Source organism: Limulus polyphemus, unplaced genomic scaffold, assembly GCF_000517525.1.
Source record: "Limulus polyphemus unplaced genomic scaffold, Limulus_polyphemus-2.1.2 Scaffold2889, whole genome shotgun sequence".
Taxonomy (NCBI): Eukaryota; Metazoa; Arthropoda; class Merostomata; order Xiphosura; family Limulidae; genus Limulus; species Limulus polyphemus.
Window position 1 is genome coordinate 6,178 of NW_013668499.1, and position 12,843 is coordinate 19,020.

Genomic DNA, 12,843 nt, shown 5'->3' on the forward strand with positions numbered 1-12,843 from the left:
AGGTTATTAGAGTAGGAGGAGGACCAAACAAGTACTGAATGTTTAATATGAAATTATACACGATTACAAACGCTACTTATAATGATTTGATGTTATATTTGTCATTATATATATTTTGGTAAGGTTTTGTTATGATAGGTGAAACGCTAAATTACACATCTTTCTACAGGCGTCTGATAAAATTGTTTGCTGTTCTAAGAAATCGTTCATGATGACCATAGAACCTGTCTCATTATACAACTTATATATGTAGATGTTTAATATAACATGCATTTCCCAGTTTGATAGCGCTATATGTATTTGCATTCTATCTAAGTGATAATGATCATATTTGTTACAAAATATGAAACATTTTGGCCAAGACTGTTCAATGTTAGATAAGTTTCCGGTTTTTAGGAGACTAAATATAATGTGTAAAGTAGGCTAGGATATTTCAGTGTTATTTTAATATCCATGTTTTTAGAAAACTAAATATAACTTGTATGTTAAAGTAGGATAGGATTATGTAACGTTAATTTAATCTCCAGTATTCCAGATGGTTTATTTGTGTTGACATACAGAGTTTCTTTATTTATTACCCAGAATGCGAGACTTGGACAGCATGATACAAACAGGTCTCTACATCAATGACCTCAGTATGCATGACTTCAGCAGAGACATGGTTCTCGCTGGACAACAACAGTCTGCGGAACTCAAGTTAGCCTTGGATCAGGTAAAACTCATGGATGAATTTACTATGAAGCATCTAAGTTAAAAGAATTAAAGGTGAACGTGGCTTAGTTAATATTTGTATAGTTTTCAAGTTACAGAACTGAGTTTAGAATCAGATGAGAAACATGCTGTAGTACAGGGTGTCCCAGGGTGTTTATTTTATTTTCATGATTATTACAAAAAAGTAAACTTTTTAGTTGAAACTGATAAGGGACAGTTAGTGTAGTCTTTGAAGTTTTGTTTAGAACTCAGTATGTCCACCTTCTCTTTCAACAATCTCCTGAAGACGTTCAACCAAATTATCCAACACTTAACACGGATATACCCTGAACAACATCAGTGATGCAATCTCATCCAAGGACTGTCCTTGATGAAACCACACTAAAAAAGGTAAAGGGAGTGATGTCGAGGGATCTTGAAGACCAAATAATGTGACCACCTCGACCGATCCATTTGTTGGGGAATATGTTATTAAGGAAATCACGAGAAAATGTGGAGAAACACCATGTTGCTGCAGATTAACTGAATGCATCGTATGACTTCTGCTTAGATGAGGTACCAAAAATGTTTTTAAACATGTTTAGGTACGTTTCTGCATTGACATTTTTTCCATCGAAGAAAAATGGTCCAATGATGTAAGACAACACGTGTCAGGACAACACGTGTTCACTTCTGATAAGTCTCGGATGTGTTGGCGACTCGGTTGTGGCTTCTCTGTTCTCCAACTTATGGAGTTATATTTTTTAACTCTGCTGCATAATTGGAAAGTTGCCTCTTCTGAAAATGCAAGTTTATGCAACGGATATTCCCGTAGCTTCTTCAGCATAAGATGACAAAAATAATTTCTTGCTTGCTAATTTGTGGTTTTTAATTGATGTAGCACTTGAACATGATGAGCATTAAATTTAACATTATTTTTAATGATGTTATGTACGGTTTTTTGTCATTCCCAGTTCCAAGGAATTTTTCGTTTGGACCATTAGTAATAGCTTCATTAACTCAATTAACAGACGCACATTATTTCTTGGACTGTTAGTTATAGCTTCATTAACTCGATCAACAGACGCACATTATTTCTTGGACTGTTGGTTATAGCTTCATTAACTCGATCAACAGACGCACATTATTTCTTGGACTGCTGGTTATAGCTTCATTAACTCGATCAACAGACGCACATTATTTCTTGGACTGCTGGTTATAGCTTCATTAACTCGATCAACAGACGCACATTATTTCTTGGACTGTTGGTTATAGCTTCATTAACTCGATCAACAGACGCACATGTTTCTTGAACCGTTAGTAATAGCTTCATTCACTCGAACAATATCTTTTCTTGTTTGAACAGTCCGCTTTCTTACCGGTATTGATGTTGTTGTCACTGTTCTTTTTTAAATAAACGTCTCGTGAAATTGTTTAATGGTTTTTCGCGTTGGAGGATGCCTCTGAAAATATTGTTGGTGTTCCCTTTGCACAACCACAGCACTTTCATACATTTACAACTTTATTGCTATTTTTACCTTACCTCCAAGCTCAGGTACCCTGTCATTGTTCACTCTGAAACAAAAAATTAAAAACTGTAATAAACAAAACTACACAAACAGTCCCATATCAGTTTGAACTGGCAATTTGTACATTCTTATAATAATCGGGAAAATAATACGTACACCTCCGAGTGGGGCACCCTGTATATACAATGGATTGAGCACTTTCTATTATAACGATTTTGAATACACAAATCAGCAAGTTTCGTAAAAACCGTAGGAATGTTATGAAATCGCAATAAAACAGAATGTATCAGAGTTACATTTTGACACTGTTTGATGTTTCTTAGGTAATGTAACGTCACCGAAACCGATCTATTTTGAGAAGGATACGTAATAGCCCTTTCCGACTCAAAATATTCATACATTCAGATCATAAACAAGTGTTCAGATCGGGTAATTCAGAATTTTCATAATGGGAATATCCATTGAACTCAGTGGTATTGGAAAACAAAGAAATATGGATTAAGTTGGTGCATCAAGACCATCAAAAAAAGAGACCTGTAGTAAATTGCACTCCAAACGTGGTAAACAAAGTGCGAACACAAAGGTCAGTGAATTAAATAGTCCAATACGTAATATAATCAAGAAAGATCTCCCTTTGGAAAAGGGACTAAGGCACGTATACACAAGCTGCTTCCATGATATATCAATTCAACCTTCCAATACCTCAAGCAGCGGTGATTGATAAGGCTGGAACATCTATGTTTTTTTTGTGTGTTTTTTTTTGTGCGATCAGATTTTTGAAATGGGCGCTTGAAAACCGTCGTTCTCATACAGTAAATCGATTAAGGAAAGCTTGTAGGGGGAGGAGTGTGTTTGAACATGATAACCATACGACAGAGCCTTTTGCGATGCGAACTAACCAGCAGGCCTATTGTAGAGATGCACATTTGTCAGTTACAGTACAACCAGATGTCGCGACATGGCGTGGTGAGGCTCCGAAATCGTTTGCCAGCTTTAAAAGGGGACGTGGGCGGCCCTACTTTATTATTCTGAAACTCAGGAGTTCGCCTGATGCAAAGCACCTATACTACGCAAAGAATTAAAGGTCATTTTCATTTAGTGTCTGTTTCATATAACTTGCTACCGACTTTCTCATTCAACTGAGGCAGCATTAAAGCAGAAAACATGAAATTTCTGTCGAATTCGAACTGATCGTCCAATTTAAACTTGATTTTTGGGGATTCTCTATGGTTTCTCTATTAAATTTCATCAAAATTGATTCAGCCAGTTTCTCATAAGAACTTGTGACACTAATCATACAGACCTACACTCATCTCTGCCCTCTATATATAGATGTTTCATTCGAACGCTACAAACATACACACATAGAGTTATATATATATACAGACATACACTCATCTCTGCCCTCTATATATAGATGTTTCATTCGAACGCTACAAACATACACACATAGAGTTATATATATATACAGACATACACTCATCTCTGCCCTCTATATATAGATGTTTCATTCGAACGCTACAAACATACACACATAGAGTTATATATATATATAAGAACAGTCTTATCCCAGTACTCATCATTAGTTTTACATATATTTTAGTTTAGTGGTAGTTTGATATTTTCTAGCATAACTTATAGTTTCGGTGGAATATCACTTTATAAGCTCTAAAATAATTCGTTTAAGTTGCAAAATAGTGGAGAAAACTTGATATAAGTTGAACATTTTAGCTGACCTTTGTATTCTGTATTCTCTCAAATAACAGACTTTGGGTTACGTATTAGTAATTAGTGGTATTAATCATAATATTGGAGTTTTTATATGTGTAACCCATGTATTATTAGGGACCCACAAGCAATATGATGTTTAAATAATTAAACAAACGTGTTAAGAGTTCAGTAATTCTAAGCCTAATGAATTGTTCGTCTTACACATCAAAGCATAAGGAAATAATTAAAATCAAATCAGATGTTCAATAAAGAAAACAAAAATTTTTATAAGTACGATTTTAACTTGTAACGTATATAGTTACAAACGAGCTAAGCTATTTATACGGACTGAAAAAGCGAAATGAATTTTTTTTTAAAAACTAAATCTGTAAAAACTGCTTTAGAAGCAAGTCACGATCCAATAATAGTTTATATTCAATAGCTTGTTTGTAAGCTTTGAGCTATTTTGAAAACGATTAATATTTGTTCAGTTAGAAACATAAGTTCAGGTTCAGTTATAGACAAGAGTTTACCGATATATTTAGTACTGTCTAGCTGTAAATAGAAACTATCTGTGTGAGGTTAAGGCATTTAACTGAATTCGTGTCTTTACGAACAGGAGTTACAGAAAAGTAATCAGCTGGAAGAGTCCATGAAAAAATTGGATATAGAAATGAAAAGAACAGACGAGTTGTTGTACCAGATGATTCCCAAACAAGTTGCTGATAGGTTAAGAAAAGGAGAAGCTGCCGTCGATACTTGTCAGGTACCTGGCACGGTTCATTAAGCCTAACATTTCCAGGTGTATAACTTACAATGGTCTATTTACAGCTCAAACTGCGGATATAAACTACTTGTGTTTGTTAATACTTTCACGTGCGGATATTTAGAATTGCACTTGAAACCCATTAGCTGTTTTAATGTATTTCAAAGAAATAAAACTATGAGAAATAAACACGCTCTGTTTTTATTGATAATAGATTCATATAAGAATGAACATATCAACTATTTCAAGAATTAAACAGTATATATCATCTTACGTAAAATCTTATCATAAGCCTACTAATAAGCTGAAGACGTACAGAAGGTGTGTTGAAAAACATTGTTAACATAATTATGTGCTTAAGTTAAATATTAATTAGTAGATTTATCAATTTCGTCATGTAGTTCTCAAAGCTTGAGGATTATTTGAATATGCGCTAGCTTGCAGGTCGAAGTCGAAAACTAAGCAAACAGTTATAGTTTAAGAAGAAACATAATGTCTTTTATGCTTTATTTTGTTAACAAGTAGAAAGTGCAGTTTCATTATTGCAGGATAGTGTTATACTACAGCACAGTAACAATACTACAAGAAAGTTACTGTAGCACAGTAACAGTATTACAACAAAGTTACTAAAAGTGTAGTTTGATTATTGCAGGGTAATGTTACACTGTAGCACAGTAATAGCATAACAACAAAGTTATTAAAAGTGTAGTTTGACACTGCCTGTAGCACAGTAACATTACAACAAAGTTACTACATCACAGTTCCTAGGCAACAACAAAGTTACTACATATCAGTTCTTAAAACAAATTTAACACACCATAGCTCCTACACTACAACAAAGTCACTACATCGTAGTTTCAACACTACAAAAAACTACCACAAATCAGTTCCGACATTACAACGAAGCTACTATACAAAAATCCCTACACTTTAACAAAGTTACCACAGTCCAGTACCTAAAGTAATACAAAATTACTACCTCACAGCTACCACACAACGGTTCAGTTTTTACACTTTAGTCACTGGTTAAGTTGATAACAGACTATTTAATGCATGAATCTATGATTTACTATAACCATTTAATAAAACATAAAATTAACAGATTTAAATAGTTCAGTTCCTACTTCAACTCACTACGGTGCAGATACTGCGTTACAGTAGAGTCGCTACACTACAGCACAGTTTCTATTTTATAGCACTTCAACTCACTACGGTGCAGATACTGCGTTACAATCGAGTCGTCACACTACTGATGATTGGCTGACTTCCCTTTTGTCAGTAGTTAAAAAAAATAGAGACAGCGGTAGATAACCCTAGTATCTTTGTTATAAATAGAAGACAAATTGAAATAGTTCCCCAAATACGTAAATACCGGCAACTTTTCCAAACCACTTTAACTCACTACATTACAGTTCCTACTTTACAACACTTTAGACACTACATTACAGTTCTTACTTTACAACACTTTAACTCATAACATTACAGTTCCTACTTCACAACACTATAAACACTACGTTACAGTTCTTACTTTACAACACTTTAAACACTACACTACAGTTCCTACTTTACAACACTTTAAACACTACATTACAGTTCCTACTTTACGACACTTTAAACACTACACTACAGTTCCTACTTTACAAAACTTTAACTCACTATATTACAGTTCCTACTTCCCAACACCTTAAACACTACATTACAGTTCCTACTTTACAACACCTTAAACCCTATACTAAAGTTCCTACTTTACAGCACTTTAAACACTACACTAAAGTTCCTATATTACAACACTTTAAACACTACATTACAGTTCCTACTTTACGACACTTTAAATACTACACTACAGTTCCTACTTTACAACACTTTAACTCACTATATTACAGTTCCTAATTCACAACACCTTAAACACTACATTACAGTTCCTACTTTACAACACTTTAAACCCTATACTAAAGTTCATACTTTACAACACTTTAAACACTACATTACAGTTTCTACTTCACAACATTTTAACTCACTACATTACAGTTCCTACTTTACAACACTTTAAACATTACGCTACAGTTCCTACTTTACAACACTTTAAACACTACATTACAGTTCCTACTTTACAACACTTTAACTCACTACACTCCAGTTCCTACTTTACAACACTTTAACTCACTATATTACAGTTCCTACTTCACAATACCTTAAACACTACATTACAGTTCCTACTTTACAACACTTGAACTCACTAAGGTGCAGAAGCTGCGTTGCAGCGCATTTGCCACACTACGGGTTTGTTCGTAGTAAGCGAAAAGCTACACAATGGGCTATCTGTGCTCTGCCCACCACGGGTATCGAAACCCGATTTCTAGCGTTGTAATTCCGCAGACATACCACTGTGCCACTGGGGGGGGGCGCAATACGGTACAGTTCGTACTTTAGAGCTACAGTATAGATACTGCATTACAACAAAATCGGAGCATTATAAGGCAATAATAATATTACTCACAGATGCTACATTATTGTCCAGTTACTACATTACACGAAAGCACATTCTAGCAATAACCTTACATTACATAATATCTATTATTCTCTGATACAGTTACTACTGGCTATAAACTTGTAAAATAAAAATGTATTATTATATTTGCACTTCTTCTTGAAAATATTCAACTTTCATTTTCTTATTTCGAATAGGATTTTGATTGTGTAACGATCCTGTTTAGTGACGTGGTTACCTTTACGGAGATTTGTAGCCGGATCACTCCAATGGAAGTTGTATCGATGTTAAACTCCATGTACAGTATGTTCGACCAGCTGACGGAGAAACACAAAGTTTACAAGGTCATTTTAGTTATCATGTTATATGTCAAGGTCATTTTAGTTATCATGTTATATATCAAGGTCATTTTAGTTATCACATTATATGTAAAGGTCATTTTAGTTATCACGTTATATGTCAAGGTCATTTTAGTTATCATGTTATATATCAAGGTCATTTTAGTTATCACATTATATGTAAAGGTCATTTTAGTTATCACGTTATATGATAAGATCATTTTAGTTATCACGTTATATGTGAAGTTCATTTTAGTTATCATGTTATATATCAAGGTCATTTTAGTTATCACATTATATGTAAAGGTCATTTTAGTTATCACGTTATATGATAAGATCATTTTAGTTATCACGTTATATGTGAAGTTCATTTTAGTTATCACATTATATATCAAGGTCGTTTTAGTTATCACATTATATATCAAGTTCATTTTAGTTATCACATTATATGACAAAATCATTTTAGTTATAATGTTATATGTCAAGGTCATTTTAGTTATCACATTAAATGTCAAGGTCATTTTAGTTATCACATTAAATGTCAAGGTCACTTTAGTTATCACATTATATGTCAAGTTCATTTTAGTTATCACATTATATGTTAAGTTCATTTTAGTTATCACATTATATGTCAAGTTCATTTTAGTTATCACATTATATGTCAAGTTCATTTTAGTTGTCACATTATATGTCAAGATCATTTTAGTTATTACATTATATGTCAAGTTCATTTTAGTTATCACATTATATGTCAAGTTTATTTTAGTTGTCACATTATATGACAAAATCATTTTAGTTATCACGTTATATGTGAAGGTCATTTTAGTTATCACATTATATATCAATGTCGTTTTAGTTATCACATTATATGTCATGATCATTTTAATTATCACATTATATGACAAGTTGATTTTAGTTACCACATTATATGTCAAGTTCATTTTAGTTATCACGTTATATGTCAAGGTCATTTTAGTTATCACGTTATATATCAAGGTCATTTTAGTTATCACATTATATGTCAAGATGATTTTAATTATCACGTTATATGTAAAGGTCACTTTAGTTTTCATATTATATGTCAAGATGATTTTAATTATCACGTTATATGTAAAGGTCACTTTAGTTTTCATATTATATGTCAAGATCGTTTTTAGTTATCACATTATATGTCAAGATCATTTTAGCGTTCACATTATAGTGTACGGCCATTCCCACTGCTCGCAGTTCAAAACTACTGACGTTCACTGATTACCTATTAACTTTTCTATGCGCAAACAAACCTTGAAATTGTACTTATTTTAACCTGGTCATTTATTTATCTTTAATTTTAGAAGTATATATATATATACGTATTCTTGGTGTCGTAGAGCTTATAATTTAGTTTTCAATACAATATTTTGTAATAAGTAAGTTTATTTTTAAGGATTGAGAGGTATTGACGTAAGATATTATATTGTTACCATCTCTTCTTTTTTTTTCATTTATATTCATTCTTATGGTTTTAACAACTCGGTCATCTTCTTTTGATATTTTTTGAATGTTTATAATCACTTATGGTCATATTAAAATATTTGTAGATATGATATTATAATCCGTGTCTTTACTCCTATGGTTGGTTACCAGTGTTTGTCGTAGGGCACGTCATTATATGTATTGATTTATTCTTTCTATTTAATCGGTTTCTAGCGTCAGTACGTTCCAATTAATGAAAGTTAAAAATATTTGTTCTACATTAATTATTCGTAACGTCCACTGCATCTTATCTCCATTTACAAAATTGGTTTAAAAAAAGATTATATTTTACCCAATGTATATCTTTCCATTTCTAGAAAATTGGTAAAAAAGGTTATACTTTACCTAGTGTCTATCTTCTCTGTTTCTAAAAAACTGATAAAAAGATTATATTTTACCCAGTTTTTATCTTCTCCGTTTCTAAAAGATTGGTAAAATGGTTATATTTCACCCATTGTCTATCTTCTCCGTTTCTAAAAAACTGATAAAAAGATTATATTTTACCCAGTTTTTATCTTCTCCGTTTCTAAAAGATTGGTAAAATGGTTATATTTCACCCATCGTATATCTTCTCCGTTTCTAGAAAATTGATAAAAAGATTATATTTTACCCAGTTTTTATCTTCTCCGTTTCTAAAAGATTGGTAAAATGGTTATATTTCACCCATTGTCTATCTTCTTCATTTCTAAAAAACTGATAAAAAGATTATATTTTACCCAGTGTTTATCTTCTCCGTTCCTAAAAGATTGGTAAAATGGTTATATTTCACCCATTGTCTATCTTCTCAGTTTCTAGAAAATTGATAAAAAGATTATATTTTACCCAGTGTTTATCTTCTCCGTTCCTAAAAGATTGGTAAAATGGTTATATTTTCTAGAAACGGAGAAGATAAAAACTGGGTAAAATATAATCACCTGGTCTAAAGGTTTCCTCAACGAACGCCAAGCTCCATCTTATTATTATTGTTCAGAAACCGTCTGAATAAGATAATAAACAAATTTATTATACAATCGTAGATGTCTTCAAAATTTAAAAATACGTAAATATAGTTGATTGAGTTGTTGGAAAAGTTAGAATAAAACCACATATAATTGCTACTATATATCTGTCTAGCTATTTGTAATAAAATATTGGCCTTACTGTAATCTGTGGTGCGTGTATAAAGCGATGACGTCAGTAGTCTTGAGCTCAACATCCAGGTTGTTACATATAACACATTCAGCTAACTAATCCAAAATTTAATGATCCAATAGACTACATGTGCAAAATAAATCCTAAACTTCTACTTTAGAAATGACAAAATGAAGAACGAAATTTAAGTTTGTAAGGGTTTTTAGCAAATAGATAATCTGACTTTGGAATTGTTCTGAAAGTTAATTATTGTTAAATTATAGGGACTCTATATCATTTGAAATTTCCTATGAACGTTATTAATGGGTTGCTATAATAAGTTTTGCGTCTAAAGTTTGATTTTTTTTATGAATTCTCTATGTATCGTAGGTGGAAACTATTGGTGATGCGTACATGGTTGTATCCGGTGCACCAGACTTGGATAAAAAACATGCTGAAAACATTTGTGACATGGCTTTAGACATGGTGAATGTTATTGGAGGTTTAAAGGACCCATCAACGGGCCAAAGTCTTCGCATCCGTGTTGGTAAGTGGTTTTCGTAAGTGAATTAAATACTAATTTTGTCATAATCGATTAGTTATATTCTTCCTAAGCCATTTTATATTATCTTATGGCTAGTTTAGTCATATCTCAGATATTTATAAAATGGATAATTTTGGATTATGATGAAATCTAGGCCTAATTTTTAGCTCTTATTTGTAAGCTCACTGTAAGCAAGAAAAGCAAAGAAATATTGAAAAATACATAAAAAATAGCGACAAATAAATTTATATTTCTTCTTAGAAAAGATATTTCATACGATTTCTACCAAAAATATTAACTAGTTTGTATTGCAAAGCACAAAAATTGTTTCCCAATTCAATTCCAAACTTAATTCAATAATCAATTTTGAAGTTTTAAAATATTATCTAACTTACCACTTTAAAACAAGAAATAAAAGTCTTTAATTACCAACAGTTTTCTTAAGTGTTCTGCTAATGTCGTATTTATTTATATAAATCAACAAACCTATCAATATAGTGCAACTTATGTGAACACAATTGGTCAAATACAAAAGTAAATTCGTTTTTACGAAAACCTCTTCATTAAAAAAATAATATTTGAAGTTAAAGAATTCTTCTAGCAGAAACTGTGGTAGTCACCTACTTGTCCTCTTCAACTGCACTCCGGAGAGCTCAATGGTAAATTCGAAGGCTTATAACACTAAAAATCTGGGTTCGATCGCTGCTACGGGAACGGAGAAGAGAGTTTGTTTGTTTGTTTGTAATTAAGCACAAAGCTACACAATGGGCTATCTGTGCTCTGCCCACCACGGGTATCGAAACATAACGCTGTGCCACTGGGGGGCGGAGAAGAGAGTCTATGCGTTTAAGAACTAAACAAACAAATAAACGCATATACATTATTTATACAATACTAAAACGTCAAACTGAGGCTTAATGTCCATCTCCTGATGTTTGAAACAAACACCACTGACCATCTTTTGTTGTTTGAAATACGCACATCATTGATCTTCTGTATAGCTACATGTAAAACTTAATTATCTAAAAATTATAAAGCTACTTTGTTAAACCATTACTGTTAACTTCTCTTCTATGAACAAATAACTGAGAATCGAAAGTAAATTTCGTGTTTATTTGCCTTCTTCTATAGGTGTCCATTCCGGAATGGTGGTCGCAGGAGTTGTTGGTCTCAAAATGCCGCGTTATTGTCTATTTGGAGATACCGTTAATACAGCATCTCGGATGGAAAGTACCAGTGAGGTAAATGTTTAAAGTTTATCAGTTCTTTACTCCATATTCACTTTCCAATTGCTCGTAAGAATTAGCTCACTTTTTTCCTTGTAGACTTCCCCAAGTTCAGCACTGATTGCTACAACCTTAAGCCCGCCCTATACAGCCCGATTCAAGCTAACTCGACTCATCTCATCTGAGTTCGCATAGAATCCACGATTAGTTTTCCTCAGTTTGGTCAGCCATCTCAACTGACTTTCTCTCGGCTAGGTGTCGCACACCGCCATGACCACCACTGGATCCTGGGGATTACTATGTACACTGAATTAATTAACCCTACCCTCTATACATTTTTATTAACTTTCCCTAACATGGAGACTTGCGATGATCATATTACGATCTTCACATTACGTATGACATCGTATATGTTGATTCGACAGCGTTATTTTTTTAACTTCGCTTCAGCTTGCTGGCGCTTTGATCAAACAAAAACAATTGAGCTCACAGGGATGTGATCCCGTTGCACAACTTCAACACCTACCATCACAGAGCATTAGACGAAGTTCTAACTAATAGAATTAAGAAAATGTGATAAAACAAAATCACCAGCCCCAAAATAGTACACCAATTATACAAAAAGTCAAACAAATACCGAAACTTTTTCACGGTGCAAGGTGCACTTTTATTAAGTCTACTACAGGCTAATCGTGTAGTAGATAAACTATATAAAAGTGCAAGGTACAAACGTTTCGGTCTATTGATGTTATTCTATTTAGCTAATTACTACACTTTAGCCTGTGGTAAATAAAGTTTAGCCTGTTGATTTGTACTTCATTTTGGCGTTGTAGAAAATATAGGTTATTATTTCACTGATAAAATTATTATCGCAACAGTGTATGGACTCACTTGTATTTCCGAGTGATTTGGTGATTTCTATGGTTG

At 32.8% G+C, this 12,843-nt stretch overlaps 1 protein-coding gene across 1 annotated transcript in view; it reads left to right on the forward strand.

The window, feature by feature from the left end:
• Positions 1-12,843, forward strand: part of LOC106468145 (soluble guanylate cyclase 88E-like) — a gene marked incomplete at its 5' end in the record, with an annotated part of 23,248 nt that overhangs the window by 3,188 nt on the left and 7,217 nt on the right. The window contains 5 exons of the mRNA XM_013928556.2: positions 583-712; positions 4,549-4,695; positions 7,381-7,527; positions 10,537-10,693; positions 11,822-11,931. Coding sequence (XP_013784010.1) covers positions 583-712; positions 4,549-4,695; positions 7,381-7,527; positions 10,537-10,693; positions 11,822-11,931 — 691 coding nt within the window. The remainder of the gene's footprint in view (positions 1-582; positions 713-4,548; positions 4,696-7,380; positions 7,528-10,536; positions 10,694-11,821; positions 11,932-12,843) is intronic.